General features: G+C 47.5%; 1 protein-coding gene across 1 annotated transcript in view; it reads right to left on the reverse strand.

The window, feature by feature from the left end:
- Positions 1 to 574: 574 nt before the first annotated feature.
- LOC137432205 (uncharacterized) overlaps positions 575 to 26,607 on the reverse strand; it is a 325,295-nt gene continuing 299,262 nt past the window's right edge. The window contains exons 4-6 of the mRNA XM_078783922.1: positions 16,922 to 17,070; positions 14,528 to 14,804; positions 575 to 2,719 (exon numbers count right to left, since the gene is read on the reverse strand). Coding sequence (XP_078640048.1) covers positions 2,560 to 2,719; positions 14,528 to 14,804; positions 16,922 to 17,070 — 586 coding nt within the window. The 3' untranslated portion in view covers positions 575 to 2,559. The remainder of the gene's footprint in view (positions 2,720 to 14,527; positions 14,805 to 16,921; positions 17,071 to 26,607) is intronic.

Consider the following 26,607-nt stretch of genomic DNA (forward strand, 5'->3'; position numbering starts at 1 on the left):
AATCAAATAATTGATGAGTTATTTAATTATTAACGATTAATTAAGTACTTATTTATTTCCTTTCTCTTCTGGCCATTATCTCAGGCACCTTTTGAGCCAGGAAGCTGATATTTGGACGTGCCAATGACCAAGTGATTTGGCTGTAAAAGGTATTTTCGATTTATTTCACACGCAAGTAATTATTTATTTTGTTCGATTAACAATTAAAATGTATCTGTACTTGTTTTACGATTATTATTTATTTATTTTTATTACACAATTCATGAATCAATGATTGTACACCTTTCCGGCCCAATTCCGTCTCCAGGTTCTGCACTGCAGCATCGCTGGGCGCCGAAGTCATCCAGGTAATGTCGCAAGCTGTAGGATCCAGGTAATGTCGCACGCTGTGGGATGTTATTTATTTATTTGGCATGGGGGCGGTGTACTTTGAATGTATCTGTACTTGTTGTACATCCTCATTTTGATTCACAGACAGACACATAATGTCTTTGTGAAGTGCAACATGCTGTCTTTTGATTAAACCTGTCAATCAAGCTGATGTTGTTTTGGACTCAATGAAAAAAGTCCTGAGTATTTTCCATGATTTATTGCATTTTTCCACCTTGAGGAAACGTCATGGTGAAGGTGTACACAAAGCAGCTTGAGTGGCATTCCATGTTATTGTGGCATTTCTCCAAGACCACTTCCAACAACAAAAGTAATAACAACAATTGCGATAACAGGATAATAATGATATTAACTATAAATAATAGTGATAATAATTGTCAGTAATAACAAGGATAATAACATAACCCCACCCCCATGAGCATAGGGAGCAGGTGCAGGTGTTTCTCGTAAAGCAAACTCTGGATGCATCATCCAAAATCAGGTTCTTAAATCCTAATGATGTACCACACAGTAAAGCAACTTCCTGATGTTGTACCACACAGTAAAGCAACTTCCTGATGTTGTACCATACAGTAAAGCAACTTCCTGATGTTGTACCACACAGTAAAGCAACTTCCTGATGTTGTACCACACAGTAAAGCAACTTCCTGATGTTGTACCACACAGTAAAGCAACTTCCTGATGTTGTACCACACAGTAAAGCAACTTCCTGATGTTGTACCACACAGTAAAACAACTTCCTGATGTTGTACCATACAGTAAAGCAACTTCCTGATGTTGTACCATACAGTAAAGCAACTTCCTGATGTTGTACCATACAGTAAAGCAACTTCCTGATGTTGTACCACACAGTAAAGCAACTTCCTGATGTTGTACCATACAGTAAAGCAACTTCCTGATGTTGTACCATACAGTAAAGCAACTTCCCGATGTTGTACCACACAGTAAAGCAACTTCCTGATGTTGTACCACACAGTAAAGCAACTTCCTGATGTTGTACCACACAGTAAAGCAACTTCCTGATGTTGTACCACACAGTAAAACAACTTCCTGATGTTGTACCATACAGTAAAGCAACTTCCTGATGTTGTACCATACAGTAAAGCAACTTCCTGATGTTGTACCACACAGTAAAGCAACTTCCTGATGTTGTACCATACAGTAAAGCAACTTCCTGATGTTGTACCATACAGTAAAGCAACTTCCTGATGTTGTACCACACAGTAAAGCAACTTCCTGATGTTGTACCACACAGTAAAGCAACTTCCTGATGTTGTACCACACAGTAAAGCAACTTCCCGATGTTGTACCACACAGTAAAGCAACTTCCCTGATGTTGTACCACACAGTAAAGCAACTTCCTGATGTTGTACCACACAGTAAAGCAACTTCCCGATGTTGTACCACACAGTAAAGCAACTTCCTGATGTTGTACCACACAGTAAAGCAACTTCCTGATGTTGTACCATACAGTAAAGCAACTTCCCGATGTTGTACCACACAGTAAAGCAACTTCCTGATGTTGTACCACACAGTAAAGCAACTTCCTGATGTTGTACCACACAGTAAAGCAACTTCCTGATGTTGTACCAGACAGTAAAGCAACTTCCTGATGTTGTACCACACAGTAAAGCAACTTCCTGATGTTGTACCACACAGTAAAGCAACTTCCTGATGTTGTACCACACAGTAAAGCAACTTCCTGATGTTGTACCACACAGTAAAGCAACTTCCTGATGTTGTACCATACAGTAAAACAACTTCCTGATGTTGTACCATACAGTAAAGCAACTTCCTGATGTTGTACCACACAGTAAAGCAACTTCCTGATGTTGTACCACACAGTAAAGCAACTTCCTGATGTTGTACCAGACAGTAAAACAACTTCCTGATGTTGTACCACACAGTAAAGCAACTTCCTGATGTTGTACCACACAGTAAAGCAACTTCCTGATGTTGTACCACACAGTAAAGCAACTTCCTGATGTTGTACCAGACAGTAAAGCAACTTCCTGATGTTGTACCATACAGTAAAGCAACTTCCTGATGTTGTACCACACAGTAAAGCACTGATAGTGATCATGTTGTATATGTTCAGGATATAAAGAATGAGTAATAAACTAATTTTAAGCATTATTTCCATGTGGATTTGCAGCCATTTTCACATGTTCACATGTTCACACGAAGTGAGACTTCACACAGGCTGAAGAAAGAGTTGAACTCCTTCGGTTTGAGGATCATCACCACATTCCCATATGTTTTAATAGGACACATGAACCAGCGACTTTCGCCAGGAGGTAAAACCAATCGACTGGAACACAATTGCAAACTGAAAAAAAGAACAAACAAGGACATAATGGTGAATTTAAAAAAACCATCACACAGTATATTATACACTGTCATTCTGATCATGTACCATGCTCTGTTACCCGTCATTCTGATCATGTACCATGCTCTGTTACCCGTCATTCTGATCATGTACCATGCTCTGTTACCCGTCATTCTGATCATGTACCATACTCTGTTACCCGGCATTCTGATCATGTACCATACTCTGTTACCCGGCATTCTGATCATGTACCATACTCTGTTACCCGTCATTCTGATCATGTACCATGCTCTGTTACCCGTCATTCTGATCATGTACCATGCTCTGTTACCCGTCATTCTGATCATGTACCATGCTCTGTTACCCGTCATTCTGATCATGTACCATACTCTGTTACCCGGCATTCTGATCATGTACCATACTCTGTTACCCGGCATTCTGATCATGTACCATACTCTGTTGCCCGTCATTCTGATCATGTACCATGCTCTGTTGCCCGTCATTCTGATCATGTACCATACTCTGTTGCCCGTCATTCTGATCATGGACCATACTCTGTTACCCGGCATTCTAATCATGTACCATACTCTGTTGCCCGTCATTCTGATCATGTACCATGCTCTGTTACCCGTCATTCTGATCATGTACCATACTCTGTTACCCGGCATTCTGATCATGGACCATACTCTGTTGCCCGTCATTCTGATCATGTACCATACTCTGTTGCCCGTCATTCTGATCATGTACCATACTCTGTTACCCATCATTCTGATCATGTTCCACACTCTGTTACCCGTCATTCTGATCATCTACCATACTCTGTTGCCCACCATTCTGATCATGTACCATACTCTGTTACCCACCATTCTGATCATGGACCATACTCTGTTGCCCGTCATTCTGATCATGTACCATACTCTGTTATCGACCATTCTGATCATGTACCATACTCTGTTACCCACCATTCTGACCATGTACCATACTCTGTTACCCACCATTCTGACCATGTACCATACTCTGTTACCCATCATTCTGATCATGTACCATACTCTGTTACCCGTCATTCTGATCATGTACCATACTCTGTTACCCACCATTCTGACCATGTACCATACTCTGTTACCCATCATTCTGATCATGTACCATACTCTGTTACCCGTCATTCTGATCATGTACCATACTCTGTTACCCACCATTCTGACCATGTACCATACTCTGTTACCCATCATTCTGATCATGTACCATACTCTGTTACCCGTCATTCTGATCATGTACCATACTCTGTTACCCACCATTCTGATCATGCACCATACTCTGTTACCCACCATTCTGACCATGTACCATACTCTGTTACCCACCATTCTGATCATGTACCATACTCTGTTACCCACCATTCTGATCATGGACCATACTCTGTTGCCCGTCATTCTGATCATGTACCATACTCTGTTGCCCACCATTCTGATCATGTACCATACTCTGTTATCGACCATTCTGATCATGTACCATACTCTGTTACCCACCATTCTGACCATGTACCATACTCTGTTACCCACCATTCTGATCATGGACCATACTCTGTTGCCCACCATTCTGACCATGTACCATACTCTGTTACCCACCATTCTGATCATGTACCATACTCTGTTGCCCGTCATTCTGATCATGTACCATACTCTGTTGCCCGTCATTCTGATCATGTACCATACTCTGTTACCCGTCATTCTGATCATGTACCATACTCTGTTACCCACCATTCTGATCATGTACCATACTCTGTTACCCACCATTCTGATCATGTACCATACTCTGTTACCCACCATTCTGATCATGTACCATACTCTGTTACCCACCATTCTGATCATGTACCATACTCTGTTACCCACCATTCTGATCATGTACCATACTCTGTTACCCACCACCCGTATTGCCGAAACTGTTACTTCGCAAAAGTTTCTTCTGCGTATAATTTTCCATTACCTTCCCAGCAATCGTGAGGACATGACTTTTGAATTTGTTCAAGGTGCCGGCGATAGCTCACCTACTCTTAGCGAAGGACACCTTGGGATCTTGGACCAAATAATTCGGGCAGGTATTCATCCGAGGACCGACACACAACACACACTGATGAATCACCGGGATGACAGTTTTTATCTGCGTCGGGATTCGAACCCAGGCCAGACGATTCATCGGTGAAAGTGTATACCTGCAGGCCATCCTGTGTGCGTGTGTGTGTGCAGGTGTGCTTGAGTATATGTATGTGTGAGTGTTTGTGTGTTCGCGTATGTGTGTTTGTGTATGTGTATATGTATATGTGTGTGCGTCCGTGTGAATGTGTGTGTATGTGTGTGTATGTGTGTGTGTATGTGTATGTGTATGTTTGTGTATGTGTGTTTGTGTGTGTTTTTGTGTGTGTGTGCATGTATATGTGTGTAATATGTATGTGTGGGTTTGTGTAGGTGCGTGTGTGTGAGTGTGTGTTTGTATGTGTGCTTGTGTGTGTTTGTGTATGTGTGCATGTATATGTGTGTATGTGTGTATGTGTGTTTGTGTGTGTTTGTTTTTGTGTCTGTATGTGTGTGTATGTATGTGTGTGTATGTATGTATGTGTGTATGTATGTATGTGTTTGTGTGTGTTTGTGTATGTGTGCATGTATATGTGTGTATGAGTGTTTGTGTGTTTGTGTGTTTGTGTATGTGTGTATGTATATGTGTGTGCGTGCATGAGTGTGTGTGTATGTGTGTGTGTATGTGTTTGTGTATGTGTGTGTTTGTGTATGTGTGTGTGTGTGTGTGTGTTCGTGTGTGTGTGCATGTATATGTGTGTTTGTGTGTGTTTGTGTATGTGTGCATGTATATGTGTGTATGTATGTGTGTGTTTGTTTGTGTGTGTTTATGTGTGTGTGCATGAGTATATGTATGTATTGTATTCTGTCATATACTATAACACCTTTTTCTTCTTCTTCTATAAAAGGATGCTTTCGACTTGCTCACCAAATCTATTCATTCCAAAAAAAAATTCCATCTCTTACAGTGCATCTTTCATTCCCTAAACTCTCCTGCACTCCATCCTCCCTCCAGCGTCCTCAAACGTATTTTTGACTCGAAGGTCTCAAGAAACTCATTTTGCAATAAATGTTCGTTTCCCATTAATCGTACATTTTTCAAAATCCGATCTCACCCCTCCCCTCCAAATCTTCCACATCACCCCTTCCCTCCAAAACTTCCCCATCACCCCTTCCCTCCAAAACTTCCCCATCACCCCTCCCCTCCAAATCTTCCACATCACCCCTCCCCTCCAAATCTTCCACATCACCCCTCCCATCCAAATCTTCCACATCACCCCTTCCCTCCAAAACTTCCCCATCACCCCTCCCCTCCAAATCTTCCACATCACCCCTTCCCTCCAAAACTTCCCCATCACCCCTTCCCTCCAAAACTTCCCCATCACCCCTCCCCTCCAAATCTTCCACATCACCCCTTCCCTCCAAATCTTCCACATCACCCCTCCCATCCAAATCTTCCACATCACCCCTTCCCTCCAAAACTTCCACATCACCCCTTCCCTCCAAATCTTCCACATCACCCCTTCCCTCCAAAACTTCCCCATCACCCCTTCCCTCCAAATCTTCCACATCACCCCTTCCCTCCAAAACTTCCCCATCACCCCTTCCCTCCAAAACTTCCCCATCACCCCTCCCCTCCAAATCTTCCACATCACCCCTCCCCTCCAAATCTTCCACATCACCCCTCCCATCCAAATCTTCCACATCACCCCTTCCCTCCAAAACTTCCACATCACCCCTTCCCTCCAAAACTTCCCCATCACCCCTTCCCTCCAAAACTTCCCCATCACCCCTTCCCTCCAAAACTTCCCCATCACCCCTTCCCTCCAAAACTTCCCCATCACCCCTCCCCTCCAAATCTTCCACATCACCCCTCCCATCCAAATCTTCCACATCACCCCTTCCCTCCAAAACTTCCACATCACCCCTTCCCTCCAAAACTTCCCCATCACCCCTTCCCTCAAAAACTTGCCCATCACCCCTCCCCTCCAAATCCACCCCCGTGCTCCTCCCCTCCAAATCTTCCCCATCACCCCTCCTCTCCAAATCCACCCCCTTGCTCCTCCCCTCCAAATCATCCCCATCACCCATCTCTTTCAAATCTTCCCCCTTGCCCCTCCCCTCCAAATCTTCCCCATCACCCATCCCTTTCAGATCTTCCCCCTTGCCCCTTCCCTCCTAAACTCCCCCCACACCCCTCCCCTCCGAGACTCTCCCTCACTCCTCCCCTCCTACTCCCTCACTCCTCACTCTCCCTCACTCTCCCTCACTCCCCTCCTCCTCAAACCGTCCTCCCCGCTTCTTCCCCCTTCCAACTTTCACCTTCATCTCCCTCAACCTTCTGCCTCACTCTTCCCCCTCCTCAAATAACACCTCACTGCGCCTCACCCAATCACCATCAAACCTTTTGCCCGACCCATTCTTCCCTTTCTCCAAGCTATTCTGAAATCTCTGACACACCTTCAACAGCTCTCCCTACCTCTTCCTCCTCTTCCACATCTTACCCTATCGCTCCCCCCCCCCCTGTTCTGTATCCGATGCTCCCCCTTCCTCTTCTTTAACAGCATGGACCTCAAACATCCGGGGCCTTCACTCAAACTTGACTGATCTCTCCATACAGGTTGCTTCTGACAAACCAGACGTGATCTGCTCAACAGAAACTTTCCTCCTTCATGATGTCTCTGATTCCTTGGTATCTCTCCCAGGTTACTCCCTCCTCCGGTATGATAGACCTGAGCCTCGTCCTGGAGGGGGGGTTGCTATCTTTATAAAAAACTCTCTTCCTCACACGCCCTGCACTGCCCTCTCTCCACCTCACCACCAGGAATACCTTTGGCTACGGCTTACCCTTCGCTCCCACCTTTTGTTCATATGTGTGTTGTACCGTCCACCAAACAGTGATGACTCCATCTACATCTCGCTGTCTGATAATATGGACCAACTTCTATCTACCCATCCCAACTCTCTCTTCCTCATATGTGGTGATTTCAATTGTCACCATGCCAGTTGGCTGGGTGTGGGTACCTCTCTCACCAGCCATGGCTCTTCAGCAAAGGACTTCTGTGACTCACTGGGACTGACACAATCTGTCAATTTCCCGACCCGGATCTCAGTCAACGGAGCATCTTCTCTTCTGGACTTGGTCATGACTAACTTCCCTGAAAATGTCTGCTGCTCTTCTTCTGCTCCAATCGGCTCATCTGATCATGTGCTTGTTAAAGTGGACATCTCTCTGACCATTCTCAGAGAGCCTCCTCAGCGTCGACGAGTCTGGCATTTCACTCAGGCCAACTGGCACGGTCTTCAAGCAGCCATCAATCATCTGGACTGGTCTCCCATCTCTACCGCCTCTGACATCAACTCATCCTGGGAATTCTTCCAAAGTAAATTGCTCTCTCTCTCATGCACAGATTTATCCCATCTCGTCTTCAGTTGTCATACCCTTCCTCCCGTCCATGGTACACGGAATCTTGTGGTGAGGCTATTGCCCAGAAACAACTTGCTTTCGTCTCCTGGAAAGCAAATCCAATGGAAGGAAATCTCATTTCCTTTCACAAAGCCCGAAACAAGTGTGTGTCCACCCTCAGGAGAGCCAGGAAACAATATCTCTCCGTTCTCAGGACAGAACTCTCTTATCTGTCTCCCTCTTCCAAATCCTGGTGGCATCTGTTCAAATCTGTTTCTGGTGTTTGTTCCCCCTCCATCCTCTCCCTCACCTCAAACGGCCACACGGCTGACTCCGCACGTGAAAAAGCTGAATGCCTCAACTCTGTGTTTGCCTCTAAATCTTGTGTCCCAAACCCATCCCTCTCTGTACCCACCGTACCCAGTCGTACCCAGCTGCTCCTGGACTCTGTGTCCTTTCCTCCTGACAAGGTGGAAAAGTTTCTGTCAACCCTCGACTCTGATTCTGCAACTGGACCTGACGGCATCAGCCCATGGGTCCTAAAATCCTGTTCTTCCGCTCTTTCACTCCCTCTCTCTGTTCTCTTCACCCTCTCTTTTGCTCAAGGTCATCGGCCATCTGCTTGGAAATCTGCCAACATCACCGCTTTGCACAAAAAATGTGCAAAAACAGATCCCAGCAACTACAGACCAATCAGCCTTCTCCCAATTATCAGCAAAGTCATGGAATCCATCATTGCTTCAGATATGAAATCTTTCCTCTTCTCCAATGGCTTGATCTCTGATCATCAATTTGGTTTCAGACCTGGTCACTCTACTCTGGACATGCTGCTTCTGCTTTCTCAACAATGGATGGAGGTCCTCAATGCCAAACAGGAAATTAGAGCTGTCTCCCTTGACATATCACGTGCCTTCGATACGGTCTGGCACCCCGCTCTGCTCACCAAACTCTCCTCCTTTGGTATCCATGGAAATCTCCACGCATGGCTGGCGGACTCCCTCTCTAGCCGTAGTCAACGTGTGGTCCTGAATGGGTTTCTCTCATCTCCTCTTCCTGTTCAGGCTGGAGTTCCCCAAGGCAGTGTTCTGGGCCCTGTGCTTTTTCTGGTCTTTCATCAATGATCTCTCTGACTCTCTTGAAAATCCTCTCTATCTCTTTGCTGATGACTCTACTCTCTGTCGCTCCATTCTTCATCCCTCAGATCGGCAGTCTGCAGCCTCCTCACTCTCTGCAGACCTGGACAAAATCACAGACTGGGCAAACAAGTGGAACATGTCTTTCAATCCTGACAAATCTCACACTCTTACGATCTCTCCGAAAAGACCGACTGGACAACCCTCCCATCGACTTTCTGAATAATCCTCTCCAAGAAGTTCTGTCACTCAAGCTTTTGGGTCTCACTATCTGCCATGATCTTTCCTGGGAAAACCACATTTCAAATCTGGCCTCCAAAGCCAGTCGCCGACTGGGCATCCTCCGTCGTGCGAAGTCCTTCCTTGGCACACCTGAGCTCCTCACCACATACAAGGCTTTCATCCGCAGCTCAATGGAATACTGGTCTCCCCTCTGGGCTGGTGCTCCTGCCTCACACCTAGCTCGTCTTCACGCTGTTGAAACGAAAGCATTCAGAATCATTGGAATCTCCCGCGATGAAGCTAACTCCAAGGGCCTCTCACTCACTCACCGCAGGCAGGATTGTGGTCTTTCCGTCTTCTACTGACTCCTCTCTGGCCTTGCCTCCCCAGCTCTCTCTGGGGTCTGTCCCGCAAATATTCCTACAGGTCGCACAAGGTCTGCCTGCAACCCTCTTATGGTTAAACTGCCAAAATCAAGACTCTCTGCTCACCTTCACTCCTTCATTCCTCTTTTCTCCCGCCTCTGGAACAAACTCCCTCACGCTCTTCAATCCCACTCCACCCTCCAGGTCTTGAAAACAGGTGTTCACCACCATCTCTTATCTTCCCCCATCCAAAACCTTGATCTTTTCTACCACTGCTAATTTCACCCCAATTCCACTTTTTTGAAATACCAACCTCTGTCGTGGAAGTCCTTGGTGTCGTTGTGTTTTATACTTCTCCCTCTAACCCCCCCCCCCCCCACCCCTTCCCACGCCTCCTCCCCCCAAGCCCTCTCCCTTCCACACATCTCCCTGCTCTCAAATGTTGTGTTTGTGTGCTTCACCTTCTCTCCCCATCTTGTCTTCCGCTCCCTCTTTTTATATATTTTGTTTGTCTGTTTGATTTGTTTGTGAAATAAATGTTAGCTCTTTCACGAGCCTCGATTCAGTATACAAAAAAAGAAAAAAAAAGAAAAAAAAAGAACAACCGCCGACAAAAGCCAATAACAAGCCGGTCGGATTAAGCCTCGCCCCAATGGACCCAAGAAGGAAAACGCCCCGCCCACAAGAGGCGGGGAATCAGGGAAGCGGTCAGGAAGGCCGGCAGGCCACACCCCGAGGTACGTGATTGGCCCGTAGGTTGTGGGCGGTGTGAACTGGGAGGGAAACGACACGATTGGCTCTCAGGAGGGAAGAGAAGAGGCAGAGGAGGTGTGAACTTTTTGTCATGGATCAAACAAGAAGCTTGCCATTTTTGTTCGCTTGGTGGACTGCGGAATTGTGTGCGCATGTCTGAGGGAGTTTGAAGCTTTTGTTGCGTCGGCAGCATTTTGAGGGAGGTTGTGGCAGAGGTGCTTTTCGGAGGAGGAGGGAAGCTGCAAGCGAGGTGAAGGAGGACGTCTTCACCATTTGCCCCACGACTCTGGGTGATTCAATGCACGGGTTTCGTCGGCCGGCGCCATCTTGTGGGCTTCCCGCGCGGTGGCATCAAGCTTCAACGGCCACTAACCACCTAAAAATACCCTTTGGAGATGGATAAGTGCTGGAGATGGAACATTTTATTTTCATTAACTTTTCCCTGTGTGACCATCCCCACAACTTTCTTTGAAGAATGGTTTCCCAAGAAAAAAAAAAAACCACAACCACACACACAACCACACACACAACCACACACACACAACCACACACACACAACCACACACACACAAAACCACACACACACAACCACACACACACACACACACACACACACACACACACACACACACACACACACACACATCCGAAAATAAAACAAACATTGGAGCTGGATTGACTTGGAATTTTAATGGGATTTACATGTCGGTTAACTGAATTCAACCACCAACTATTTTTGAGATCAATATAGGTCAAAGGGTAAACATAGGTCAAAGGTCAACCACTTTTTGGAATTTATAAAATCCTCAATTTTCATCCGATTGACTTGTAATTTTAAGAGGATTTGTATATATGGTCACTGAATTCAACCACAAACTATTTGAGAGGTCAACATAGGCCAAAAGGTCAACATATGCCAAATTTCTAAAATCCTCAATTTTCATCCGATTGACTTGAAATTTTAAGAGGATTTGCATAATTTTAGGTCAGGCCAGTCTCTGGACTGCCACCGGTAACATGTAATCCAGTGCTACCTGCCGCATGGTCAAGTCGTTGGTGACTAAACCGACTACCCTTAATGTTGGAACCCAAATTTGGTAGCATTCTGACTAGTGGGTCTAGAGAATATCTTTGAAGGAATTTATGCAATTTTCCCAAAATTGACCAAGTTAGCCATTTAAACACACTTCGGGTCATGCGATTGGCATGACCTCCGCAATTTAACATCCCTACCCTGGCCTAATGTTTGAAACCAAATTTGGCAGCATTCTGACTGGTGGGTCTGGAGAAGATTTTCGAAGGAATTTACACGATTTTCACAAAAATTTACGAAGATAGCTATTTTAACACACTTTGTGTCATGTGATTGGCATGACCTCCGCAATTTAACATCCCTACCCTGGCCTAATGTTTGAAACCAAATTTGGCAGCATTCTGACTGGTGGGTCTGGAGAAGATTTTCGAAGGAATTTACACGATTTTCACAAAAATTTACGAAGATAGCTATTTTAACACACTTTGTGTCATGTGATTGGCATGACCTCTGCAATTTAACATCCTTACCCTGGCCTAATGTTGGAAACCAAATATGGCAGCATTCTGACTGGTGGGTCTGGAGAAGAATTTTGAAGGGGTTTACTATGTTCGCCACTTAAAGTCACTTGACCGTAACGAGCTTTGCAATCCCCGTTACCAGTCAGGAGTGAAACCTTGCTGTCAAATTTCAGCCGGATCAGCTCAGCGGTTTGGCTGGACAAGTGGAAGTAGGAGACAGACGGACGGACGGTGCACGATGACAATACCGTATCTGGAATTTCAATTCCAGATAAGATAAAAACCTCAAACACAAAAACCTTTGCAATCAGGATTGCAAAGCAGATAGTGAAAGAGAGGTGTGATGTGATGGGGGTGAGTTGCTTAAAGGATGAAGTGGGACAAATCGTTGTCGACCCAGATGGAATTAAAGGAAGATGGAAAAGATATATGGAAATGCTGTTGAATACAGAGAATGAATGAGATGGCAACATAGAGAGTAACCCAGTTTTAGGACCGGCAGAGAAGATAACTGAGAAGGAAGTTGAGGAAGCGATAAAAGCAATGAAGAGTAGAAAAGCGGGAGGGCCGATGGGAGTTGTGGGAGATATGTTGAAGGCAGCAGGAAGTTGGGGTGTGAAGAGAATGACAGAGATCTGTAATCTGGTGGTGAAAGAAGGCCGTATTCCAGTGGATTGGGAACTGAGTACCCTCGTCCCTCTATACAAGGGGAAAGGTGACCCTCTGGAGTGTGGCTCGTATCGAGCGATAAAGTTATTGGAGCATGGAATGAAGGTATTGGTAAGGGTGTTGGAGAAGAGGATAAGGAAGAAAGTGAAGATCGACGAAATGCAGTTTGGATTTATGCCAGGAAGAGGAACGACAGACACGCTTTTCATTGTGAGGCAGTTGCAGGAGAAGTACATGGAGAAGAGGAAGAAGTTGTTTCTTGGATTTGTTGATCTGGAGAAAGCATTCGATAGGGTTCCACGCAAAGTATTGACATGGGCATTGAGGAAGTCAGGAGTGGAGGAATGGTTGATCAGAGTCGTGATGGCAATGTCCAAAAGAGCACGCACAGCTGTAAGGATGCAGGACGGGAACAGTGGTGAGTTTGAGGTGAAGGTGGGAGTGCATCAGGGGTCGGTACTAAGTCCACTACTATTTGTAGCTGTGATGGAGGTGCTGGCTCAGAACGTAAAGGAGGGTTTACCGTGGGAGTTGTTGTATGCAGATGATCTGGTGTTGATTGCGGAAAGTATGGATGGACTGAAGGAAAAGATGAACAAGTGGAAGGAATGTATGGAGACAAAAGGTCTGAAGGTGAATATCGGAAAGACGAGGGGTGATGGCAAGTGGTAAAGCATGTGGTGAGGTGGAAAGAACTGGGAAGTGGCCCTGTGCTGTGTGTAGGAAGGGTGTCGGAGTGAACTCCATTCAATGTACAATGTGCGCTGAGTGGGTTCATCAAAAATGTAGTGGTCTGAGAGGGTCATTAACCAGTGTGGCAGCTACATTCAAATGTAAGGTGTGCACAGAGGGAGCTGCAGATGGAGGAAATGTTGAGTTGGATCTTGGAGACGGCATGAAGCTGGAAGGTGTGAAAACATTTTGCTACCTCGGAGACATGCTGAATGGAGAAGGTGGATCAGACTCGGCAACGGTTGCTAGAGTGAGATGTGCATGGAAGAAGTTTCGGGAACTGAGTGGCGTGCTGATGAGGAGGGGAGTGTCGTTGAAGCTGAAGGGAAAGGTGTATGCTGCATGTGTGAGAAGTGTTATGATTTATGGGAGCGAGACATGGGTAATGAACGTAGAGCAGCAACGAAGGTTGGAAAGGGTGGAAATGCGAATGGTTCGACGGATGTGCGGAGTATCGTTGAGAGAGAGGAAGACAAATGATGAATTGCGAAAGATGATGGGATTAGAGCCTGTGATTGATGTTGTGAAGAGGAACAGGTTGAGATGGTTTGGTCATGTGTTGAGGAAGGATGAAAGTGACTGGTTGAAAAGAGTGATGGAAATGAATGTAGAAGGAAGCAGAGGACGGGGAAGACCGAGAAAGACTTGGCTAAAGATGGTGGAAGAAGAAATGCGGGCAAGGGGGTTAACAAGGAGAGATGTAGAAAATAGGGCAAAATGGAGAAGATTGTCATGGGGGCCGCAAGGCTAACCCCCGCTGTAGCAGGGAAAATGGCCTTTAAAATGCATGTTGTTGTTGTGTATAAAAACGACAGAGCAGTTTACATTGAGCTTGTTAATATAACCGTCGGGAAGCAGCAGCAGAGATACATTTCGTGTGCACTGAACATTAGCACGGAAGTGCACACCTGGTAGGGGGGAATGGCACATCTGTGCTGGATTGCACATATATGCTGGATCCAAAGAGGTTCAGGCCTTGCAAGTCTGAGCGGCCAGTCAGTCGTACGGCGACGATTTGATATGATTTCGCCAATATCACCTTCCACCATACCGATTCCGTACGATCGATTCCACTGAGGCTGCAGCCGGTGTTGCATGAACCGTGTCCCGGCACCAATGCTTGCCAGGCCTCAAAGCCTGCACCGAAATCCCGAGCTTGGAAAGACCACCCAAACACACCAGTGGCTGGTAGGGGTGGGATGAGAAGACAGATTTACAAGCAGAATATGGAATCAAAGCAGCTGTTTACTCATTCCTGCATTAATGAATGAATTTACATCATTCGGAGGTCTTTTCAATCATTCATTGAAATTTATTTCTGAAAGATTTGCATATTTACAATTTGTTTCATTTTCATCCGTCGCACACCTTTATCACACCTTTATGTCCATTCAAATATATTTGGACAACATGGACGAGCAATATAATGTGATGACAATAAAAAAGATTGGTCACCACAAAAAGGCTTCCAGCACCACGACCACTCAAACTACACAAGCAGCATTGCATGGAGGAAATAAGGAGGCGACAAATTACAGATATAGTGACAACAAGAGAATGAAACGGACAATACGAATGACATTTATATAGAGTTCCATACATTTAGCGCCAGTAATATGAATGTGGCAAAAATCATGGGGAAAGAAAGGTTAATCTGGGAATGTAGCTGCTGGTTTGGACACACAAGGAAGGGAAAAGGAGTGGGAGGGAAAGGGCAAATCCAAAATGGCTAGGAATGAAAAATCCCAGAAAGATTAGATGCTGTTAATATCCGAAGGAGCAGATGCATGGAGCAGGTGGAAACTGAAATATAACAAGGTGAAGGACCTGGGATGTAATGCTTCACAGCAAAGAGCAGTGTCATCCCGGTCATGCGGTCATCCCAGTCATGCGGTCATCCCAGTCATGCGGTCATCCCGGTCATACCAGTCATCCCGGTCATGCGGTCATCCCAGTCATCCCAGTCATCCCGGTCATGCGGTCATCCCAGTCATGCGGTCATCCCAGTCATGCGGTCATCCCTGTCACACCAGTCATCCTTGTCATACCAGTCATCCCGGTCATGCGGTCATCCCAGTCATGCAGGCATCCCAGTCATACCAGTCATCCCGGTCATGCGGTCATCCCAGTCATACCGGTCATACCAGTCATCCCAGTCATCCTGGTCATGCGGTCATCCCAGTCATACCAGTCATCCCAGTCATCCCAGTCATCCCAGTCATGCGGTCATCCCAGTCATACCAGTCATCCCGGTCATGCGGTCATCCCAGTCATCCCGGTCATGCGTTCATCCCAGTCATCCTGGTCATACCAGTCATCCCGGTCATGTGGTCATCCCGGTCATAACAGTCATGCTGTCATCCCAGTCATCCTGGTCATGCGGTCATGAGGTCATTCCGGTTATACCAGTCATCCCGGTCATGCGGTCATCCCAGTCATCCTGGTCATGCGGTCATCCCAGTCATTCTGGTCATGCGGTCATGAGGTCATCCCGGTCATACCAGTCATCCCGGTCATCCCAGTCATCCCGGTCATGCGGTCATCCCGGTCATGTGGTCAACCCAGTCATGCGGTCATCCTAGTCGTCCCGGTCTTGCGGTCATGAGGTCATCCCGGTTAAACCAGTCATCCCGGTCATACCAGTCATCCCGGTGTTGCAGTCATCCCGATCATCCCGGTCATACCAGTCATCCCGGTCATCCCAGTCATCCTGGTCATACCAGTCATCCTGGTCATGCGTTCATCCCAGTCATCCCGGTCATGCGGTCATCCCAGTCATGTGGTCATGCCGGTCATACCAGTCATCCCGGTCATGCGGTCATCCCAGTCATGCGGTCATCCCAGTCATGCGGTCATCCCAGTCATACCAGTCATCCCAGTCATCCTGGTCATGCGGTCATCCCAGTCATCCCGGTCATACCTGTGATCCCAGTTATTCGGTCCTGCGGTTATTTATGCGGTCATCCCGGTTACACCATTCATCCCGATAATCCCAATCATCCTGGTAATGCGGTCATCCTGGTCATGTGGTCATCCCGGTCATCCCGGTCATGCGGTCATCCTAGTCATGTGGTCATCCCGGTCATGTGGTCATCCCAGTCGACCCGGTCATGCGGTCATCCCGGTCAGCCCAGTCATACCAGTCATGCAGTCATCCCAGTCATCCTGGTCATCCCCGTGGTCATCCTGGTCCCGAATGATCACTTTAAGCACAACATCACTAAAACAAGTATGTGACCAGTTTAGCTGAGGTTTCAAATTAAAGTTTGTCTATTAAATCATGTTTCACGCTCGTTACTCACTGCTCTCACGTGTCGGAATTGTAGACACATGAATGTTACAAACTTGGAGGTGTCCTTTCTCTGTCCTCTGTACTTGAAGAAATCGTCCACGTTTTCCACCGCAGTCCCACCAAAAGTATGTTCCTCTCCTCATTGGCGTTCGGCTACACCTGACAATCCAACATAAAACACGCTGTTATTTAAAAGCAATGCTCATCTGTAATAATAAAAGGCAGGTGTGTGTGTGTGTGTGTGTGTGTGTGTGTGTGTGTGTGTGTGTGTGTGTGTGTGTGTGTGTGTGTGTGCGTGTGTGCGCGTGTGTAATATATATATATATATATATATATATATATATATATATATATATATATATATATATATATATATATATATATATATTGTTGCGGTTGTGCCATAAAGGCAAACACCCTACAGTCAATTGCACGACAACATGTAGCCTGCAGAAGTTAGTTATGTCTTATTGAATGTAAAGATTAGCCCTTTCCCATTGTGTAGTAATAAAGACCAAATATGCGTTGAGTTAGGCAGGATCTTCAAACCTTCATTGATTAAGGGAAGCCATTTAGATGTGCAGCAAGGCGTGGCCAAAGATGGAGCCCTGAATGAAAGGCGGAAGGAGGACTAAAACCTTCCGAGAAGGAGGAAGGATTGAAGGCCAGCATGCGACAAAGCTCAGCCAATGGGAGGCCGTGGAACATTTTGAAGGGCGTGGGCGGGTCTGATAAAACCCCAGTCCTGCGCATTATGATTCTCTTTGCTCTTGGATTTCCCAGCGCACAGGACGACATCTCTCTTGCTTTGGATTTTCGCTTTGTCGACGATCTCTCTTGCATTTTCGCCTCGTGGGACGACACCCTGCTCTGGACTCTCTTGTTTTTGGCTCCACCAGATGACACTCCTGCTTTTACCTTTGTCCTTCGCCAACGCTCCTCTCGTGCTTGTTGCGTCGACACACCACACCCATCGCTCTTTGCCGATCTCTCGCTCTGATCCGGCTGACCTGCAAGCGTTGGCTTCCCACGCGACTCACCTGAGCATGAAGCTGAAGCTCATCTACCTGTGCTGGGGTTCGTCCTTCGGACCTGACTTCCTCCAGGCTGCACGTTCACATCGAGGATCGAGCTGCGCATACCAGATCATGTGGGCACCTTCGGAGGCAATTCCAGCACGTACATCGGTACGAGAATAACCCGTGTGTCCCTGTGTGTGTCAGAGTGTGAAGGCGCCAGTGGGGTTTATTATTAGGTAAGAATTGATAAGTTGTATCTTTTGTCTATTCTCTGTGCGTTCAAAATAAAAGGCTGTACATTTTGTTGTTACATTCCAACCTGTTCGGTACATCCTTTCTCCATTGGCCTAGCATCATCCGAGACCGAATTTGGCTTGAATCGGGTTCATAAATCACATCAGGTAACGCCCCGGTATTTCCACCCCCAGTGCTAATCCATTGCGCTCGGCACGCATGTGCACCTTGATCCGTACACCTTGAAGGTATTCGTGATTTTCTGGTATTAACGAAGGGGAATCACATAACAAAATTGTTGTCAAGGAGTGGGATTTTTGAACCCTCGCAACAAAATTGGTGTCCGGGAGTGGGATTGGACCTGAAGTGCGCTTCACATACTGCGAAATTACGAGCATGTGGAAATTTAGTTTAAAACAAAATTAAAATTAAAATCGGATGATGGCTGGCCAAAACGAGCAGGTTCCGGTGGGAATAGAGAATGTAGAGAATGAAGGTGAATTAATGGCCCAGGATGTAAATGAACAGATTGACCTTGGAGTTAATCACGGCACGGCAGGGAGTGAAGACAATGGCGGCGCTTTGCACGCGGGGCCAGCGGCGGAGGTTGAACCCGCTGTGCAAGCGGGGTTTATGGACATGCAGTTATTCATGACTCAAATGAAAGCATCCTTTGAGGTGCAAATGGATAAGATGAGTGAGAAATCAACCAGGGAAATGAACAAAATGGGTAATCGGATGGACACCATGAGGGAGGAATCAAGCGGCGATATGAAGAGGATGAGCGAGGAGTTTGCGGGTGCACGTGACAAGGTAAACCGGAGTGAGATGCGCGTCCAGCGAGGGTTGAAGAAGAGTATGGCCAAACTGACTGGGGGAATGGAAAATATTGATGCGGGAGGTAGAGAAACCGACGCAGGTAGAGTTGGAGCAGGAGATTTCGGGGGTGCAGCGGGAAATGACAGAGGTAAAACAGAAGCTGGAGGACGTGGAAGAAGGAATAATTGAAATAAAAAAGACAGAAGGAGAGACGGGGAATGAAATATGGACTGAATTGCGGGAATGTATGCAAGAGTGGTGCTCGCATCATGATGAAGAATTTGCGAATCAAATAAAAAGATTGCAGGTTAATGAAGAGAGCCGGACGAAGATGGGTCCCGAGTTGAGTGGCGATGATTACTGGAATGTGTTTGGTGCAATCGGGTGCTCGGTGAGCTTGGGAGAAAGGCCAGCCCCGGAGTTCGTGAAGGGCCCATTGTGAGGGGTGCGACTGAGACGGAGTGTGTGAAAGGCGTGGGTGCGCCGAGGTGTGCGGGTACGGAGTGTGTGGAGAGAGTGTGCGCACTGTGTGCGAGTACAGAGTGTGTGGAGAGAGTGTGCACACCGGTGTGTGCGAGTACAGAGTGTGCGCACCGGTGTGTGCAAGTACAGAGTGTGTGGAGAGAGTGTGCGCACTGGTGTGTGCGAGTACAGAGTGTGTGGAGAGACTGTGCGCATCAGTGTGTGCGAGTACGAAATGGAGTGCGAGGGGTAATCCGCCATCTCGGGCATCGACGCCGACCGGGGTAGTGCTTAGTGAGACGGGTCGAGTACACGAGCCCCCGATGGGTGGTGCGCCATGGGGACTGGAGGGAATCGGTGCGGCGTCGGTCTCACAAGGACCGGCGTGCGGGATTCGTACCTCCGACACCCGCACGGTATTGTTGGCGCAGTACCACGGCAAGAGCAATCGGCGGGGTTTGAGGGGAGGTTCGAAGTTTCGGACGAACGCACCTTACCAGGTGAGTTTTTATAATGGTGGCCAGTTGGGTCATCATGCATGGGACCACAGGGCCCCATGTAGGGATGGACCCCGGCACCTGGGACCACCAACTCCACCCCCCTCGGGTAGTCCATGCCGGCCGGATAAAACCCGATACAGGCGAGCAAGCTTCCTCATGGATCACTCTGTCCTCAGAGGCCGAGCCGCGACCAATTACCTCAATGGATGGGGGCTCATAGTGTAGAGGACTGGGGGAGTATTGTCCCCCCCCCCCCCCACACATGGGGGTATGGTGGTGTGACCATTCCCCACGATGGGGGGGGCCCATGAGCACTAGTTTAGGGGGGATAGCATTGTTAGGCCCATGGAGGGGCCAGCAATGGTTGCTCCATGGGGGCACCGAAGCACTAGCTGAGGGAGGGATAGGATAATGATTAGGGATCTAGAGAGACCCTAGGAACAGGGATTTAAGTAGTGACCCTGAACAGTAGTGGGGACGTAGAGAGTTTAGCTGGTTGTTAACAAAGGGTGTGTGTCGTGTAAAGGGACGACGGGGGAAGCACAAGGGATAGGGGAAATCAGTTAGATAGATGATGCTGTGTGTTTGAGAATAAATGGAATTGTGTAGTTGTATGGAAATAATTGGTGTGGAATGCATGGTGCGAAGGATTGAATGGGGGGAGTAAAGCCCATTCACGGAGACCCGGTGGGGTAGTTTAAAGTTAGATAGAGGGTACAGGTAAATTGCATGGATATTGACACCTGTGGTGCTGATTGTGGAGATAGTTTTTTTTTTTGTAAGGTGCAGGAGGCAGTGAAATGGCTGGGCATGTGGCTTAATTAGAAGCAATAGTTATTGGGGCAATCCGTCACTGGTAGCTCGTCGGCCAGGTAAGGCCGCAGGTAGGCTCAGGGAGCCAATTAGGTTAGCATGTGAGTGGGGCCCGAGGATCCAGGGAAGGGACCCGGGTTGCCCAATGCCAAGGTGGGCATCAGGGGGTAAGCGCCAGGGAGGCCCTTCCCCAGGTAGGTTAGTGAGGAGCAGGCAAGCTCAGGAGGCGGCTCCAGTGAACGGAGGGGTGCAGGTAGGTAGACCTGCTGGTAGAGCTACACGACCCAGCCCCGAAATTGTGCAAGGACACAGGTAGAAAATTGTTGGGGTTAGACCCAGATTCAGAGGTGCACCACAGTGTTGGCAATGGGAATTCGGGTTCTTAGAACCACATAGGGGGTAAGCGCCCATCCCATTAATCGTACATTTTTCAAAATCCAATCTCACCCCTCCCCTCCAAATCTTCCCCATCACCCATCCCTTCCAAATCTTCCCCCTTGCCCCTCCCCTCCAAATCTTCCCCATCACCCATCCCTTTCAGATCTCCCCCCTTGCCCCTTCCCTCCTAAACTCCCCCCACACCCCTCCCCTCTGAGACCCTCCCTCACTCCTCCCCTCCTAGACTCCCCTCTCACCCCTCCTCCTCAAAGCATCCTCCCCGCTTCTTCCCCCTTCCAACTCTCACCTTCATCTCCCTCAACCTTCTGCCTCACTCTTCCCCCTCCTCAAACAACACCTCACTGCGCCTCACCCAATCACCATCAAACCTTTTGTCCGCCCCATTCTTCCCTTTCTCCAAGCTGTTCTGAAATCTCTGACACACCTTCAACAGCTCTCCCTACCTCTTCCTCCTCTTCCACATCATACCCTACCGCTCCCCCCCCTGTTCTGTATCCGATGCTCCCCCTTCCTCTTCTTTAACAGTATGGACCTCAAACATCCGGGGCCTTCGCTCAAACTTGACTGATCTCTCCATACAGGTTGCTTCTGACAGACCAGACGTGATCTGCTTAACAGAAACTTTCCTCCTTCATGATGTCTCTGATTCCTTGTTATCTCTCCCAGGTTACTGCCTCCTCCGGTATGATAGACCTGAGCCTCGTCCTGGAGGGGGGGTTGCTATCTTTATAAAAAACTCTCTTCCTCACTCGCCCTGCACTGCCCTCTCTCCACCTCACCCCCAGGAATACCTTTGGCTACGGCTGCCCCTTCGCTCCCACCTTTTGTTCATATGTGTGTTGTACCGTCCACCAAACAGTGATGACTCCATCTACATCTCGCTGTCTGATAACATGGACCAACTTCTATCTACCCATCCCAACTCTCTCTTCCTCATATGTGGTGATTTCAATTGTCACCATGCCAGTTGGCTGGGTGTGGGTACCTCTCTCACCAGCCATGGCTCTTCAGCAAAGGACTTCTGTGACTCACTGGGACTGACACAATCTGTCAATTTCCCGACCCGGATCTCAATCAACGGAGCATCTTCTCTTCTGGACTTGGTTTTGACTAACTTCCCTGAAAATGTCTGCTGCTTTTCTTCTGCTCCAATCGGCTCATCTGATCATGTGCTTGTTAAAGTGGACATCTCTCTGACCATTCTCAGAGAGCCTCCTCAGCGTCGACGAGTCTGGCATTTCACTCAGGCCAACTGGCATGGTCTTCAAGCAGCCATCAATCATCTGGACTGGTCTCCCATCTCTACCGCCTCTGACATCAACTCATCCTGGGAATTCTTCCATAGTAAACTGCTCTCTCTCATGCACAGATTTATCCCATCTCGTCTTCAGTTGTCATACCATTCCTCCCGTCCATGGTACATGGAATCTTGTGGTGAGGCTATTGCCCAGAAACAACTTGCTTTCGTCTCCTGGAAAGCAAATCCAACGGAAGGAAATCTCATTTCCTTTCACAAAGCCCGAAACAAGTGTGTGTCCACCCTCAGGAGAGCCAGGAAACAATATCTCTCCGTTCTCAGGACAGAACTCTCTTATCTGTCTCCCTCTTCCAAATCCTGGCGGCGTCTGGTCAAATCTGTTTCTGGTGTTTGTTCCCCCTCGTCAGGGCATCCGGCCATAAAAACATTGCCTCAAAAAGAGAACCATGACAATTACAACTACATATTGGCAGGGTGCAGCCCGAAGTGGAGATCGGTTTCTGAGGTTTGGGACATGGAATGTAGGGACAATGACAGGGAGATCAGGAGAAGTGGTGGAAGTATTGGTCAGAAGAAGAGTGGACATATGTTGTGTGCAAGAGACGAGATGGAAGGGAAGTGGTGTGAGAATGGTGAAGGGTAGGCAGGGACAGAAATACAAGTTTGTGTGGCAAGGGTGCCCGGAGGGCGTGAATGGTGTTGGTGTCCTGTTTTCTGAGGAGTTTGTAGACAGTGTGGTGAGTGTGACTAGAGTGAGTGATAGGTTGATGATGGTGAAAATGATGATTGGAAAGCTCTTGGTGAACGTCATCTCGGGATATGCTCTGCAGGTTGGTCGAAGCAATGAAGAGAAGGACAAGTTCTGGTGTGCGATAGAGAAGCTGATGGAAAACGTGAAAGATGAAGAAGTTGTTGTGGTGGGAGGAGACCTGAATGGACATGTGGGAAGGAGTATGGATGGTTTTGAGGGAGTTCATGGGGGTTACGGATATGGTGTGAGAAATGGAGAAGGTGAAAGGATTTTGGAGTTTGCTGATGGAGCTGATTTGTTGATTTGTAATACTCAGTTCCAGAAAGAGGATAATAAGCTTGTTACATACACGTCAGGTGGGTCGACGACAACCGTTGACTACCTGATGGTGCGTAGGCGAGATAGGGGGCACCTCCGGGATACAAAGGTGATCCCGGGGGAGGAGGCTGTTTCACAGCACCACTTGGTTGTCTGCGACATAAAAATGAAAGGTGCGAGGAGAGCTCGGCGGGTGAAGTACCAACCAAGAATGAAGGTGTGGAGGTTGAAAGAGGTGACAGTAAGGGAGGCATTAAAAGAGAGGCTGAGTAGGGTAGAGGATGATGTGGTTGAGCTTGAAAGTGGTTGGATGTCAATGAAAGCTAGTCTGTTGGGAGCCGTTGGTGAGGTATGTGGATGGACAAAAGGACCCCGAGGCACTCGGAAACATGGTGGTGGGATGATGAAGTTGGAAAAAGGATTGACGAGAAGAGGAAGAAGTTCAAGGAGTGGCAGAAGGCGAAGGGTACGGGAGCAGAAACAGCAGAGCATGAAAGTTATAAGGCAGCCAGGAAGGCTGCAAAGAAAGAGGTAGCAAAGGCGCAGGAGGCATGTAGGAAAATGTTCGGAGAACGCTTGGATTCGGAAGAGGGTCAGAAAGCAGTATTCAGGATTGCAAAGCACATTGCGAAAGAGAGGTGTGACGTGATGGGGGTGAGTTGCTTGAAGGATGAAGTGGGACAAATCGTTGTCGACCCAGATGGAATTAAAGGAAGATGGAAAAGATATATGGAAATGCTGTTGAATACAGAGAATGAATGGGATGGCAACATAGAGAGTAACCCAGTTTTAGGACCGGCAGAGAAGATAACTGAGAAGGAAGTTGAGGAAGCGATAACAGCAATGAAGAGTGGAAAAGCGGGAGGGCCGACGGGAGTTGTGGGAGATATGTTGAAGGCAGCAGGAAGTTGGGGTGTGAAGAGAATGACAGAGATCTGTAATCTGGTGGTGAAAGAAGGCCGCATTCCAGTGGTTTGGGAACTGAGTACCCTCGTCCCTCTATACAAGGGGAAAGGTGACCCTCTGGAGTGTGGCTCGTACCGAGCGATAAAGTTATTGGAGCATGGAATGAAGGTATTGGAAAGGGTGTTGGAGAGGAGGATAAGGAAGAAAGTGAAGATCGACGAACTGCAGTTTGGATTTATGCCAGGAAGAGGAACGACAGATGCGCTTTTCATTGTGAGGCAGTTGCAGGAGAAGTACATGGAGAAGAGGAAGAAGTTGTTTTTTGGGTTTGTTGATCTGGAGAAAGCATTCGATAGGGTTCCACGCAAAGTATTGACATGGGCATTGAGGAAGTTAGGAGTGGAGGAATGGTTGATCAGAGTAGTGATGGCAATGTACAAAAGAGCACGCACAGCTGTAAGGACGAAGGACGGGAACAGTGGTGAGTTTGAGGTGAAGGTGGGAGTGCATCAGGGGTCGGGACTAAGTCCACTACTATTTGTAGCTGTGATGGAGGTGCTGGCTCAGAACGTAAAGGAGGGTTTACCGTGGGAGTTGTTGTATGCAGATGATCTGGTGTTGATTGCGGAAAGTATGGATAGACTGAAGGAAAAGATGAACAAGTGGAAGGAATGTATGGAGACAAAAGGTCTGAAGGTGAATATCGGAAAGACGAAGGTGATGGCAAGTGGTAAAGCATGTGGTGAGGTGGAAAGAACTGGGAAGTGGCCGTGTGCTGTGTGCAGGAAGGGTGTCGGAGTGAACTCCATTCAATGTACAATGTGCGCTGAGTGGGTTCATCAAAAATGTAGTGGTCTGAGAGGGTCATTTACCAGTGTGGCAGCTACATTCAAATGTAAGGTGTGCACAGAGGGAGCTGCAGATGGAGGAAATGTTGAGTTGGATCTTGGAGACGGCGTGAAGCTGGAAGGTGTGAAAACATTTTGCTACCTCGGAGACATGCTGAATGGAGAAGGTGGATCAGACTCGGCAACGGTTGCTCGAGTGAGATGTGCATGGAAGAAGTTTCGGGAACTGAGTGGCGTGCTGATGAGGAGGAGAGTGTCGCTGAAGCTGAAGGGAAAGGTGTATGCTGCATGTGTGAGAAGTGTTATGATTTATGGGAGTGAGACATGGGTAATGAACGTAGAGCAGCAACGAAGGCTGGAAAGGGTGGAAATGCGAATGGTTCGATGGATGTGCGGAGTATCGTTGAGAGAGAGGAAGACAAATGATGAATTGCGAAAGATGATGGGAATATTGCCTGTGATTGATGCTGTGAAGAGGAACAGGCTGAGATGGTTTGGTCATGTGTTGAGGAAGGATGAAAGTGACTGGTTGAGAAGAGTGATGAAAATTGATGTAGAAGGAAGTAGAGGACGGGGAAGACCGAGAAAGACTTGGCTAAAGATGGTGGAAGAAGAAATGGGGGCAAGGGGGTTAACAAGGAGAGATGCAGAAAATATGGCAAAATGGAGAAGATTGTCATGGGGACCGCAAGGCTAACCCCCACTCTAGCAGGGAAAATGGCCTTAAAATGCATGTTGTGTTGTTGTTGTTGTTCCCCCTCCATCCCCTCCCTCACCCTAAACGGCCACACGGCTGACTCCGCGCGTGAAAAAGCTGAATGCCTCAACTCTGTGTTTGCCTCTAAATCTTGTGTCCCAAACCCATCCCTCTCTGTACCCACCATACCCAGTCGTACCCAGCTGCTCCTGGACTCTGTCCTTTCTTCCTGACAAGGTGGAAAAGTTTCTGTCAACCCTCGACTCTGATTCTGCAACTGGACCTGACGGCTTCAGCCCACGGGTCCTAAAATCTTGTTCTTCCGCTCTTTCACTCCCTCTCTCTGTTCTCTTCACACTCTCTTTTGCTCAAGGTCATCTGCCATCTGCTTGGAAATCTGCCAACATTACCGCTTTGCACAAAAAAGGTGCAAAAACAGATCCCAGCAACGACAGACCAATCAGCCTTCTCTCAATTATCAGTAAAGTCATGGAATCCATCATTGCTTCAGATATGAAATCTTTCCTCTTCTCCAATGGCTTGATCTCTGATCATCAATTTGGTTTCAGACCTGGTCACTCTACTCTGGACATGCTGCTACTGCTTTCTCAGCAATGGATGGAGGTCCTCAATGCCAAACAGGAAATTAGAGCTGTCTCCCTTGACATATTA

The sequence above is a fragment of the Myxine glutinosa genome, chromosome 8 (genome assembly GCF_964187855.1).
Source record: "Myxine glutinosa chromosome 8, kmMyxGlut1.1, whole genome shotgun sequence".
In the NCBI taxonomy this organism is placed as follows: domain Eukaryota; kingdom Metazoa; phylum Chordata; class Myxini; order Myxiniformes; family Myxinidae; genus Myxine; species Myxine glutinosa.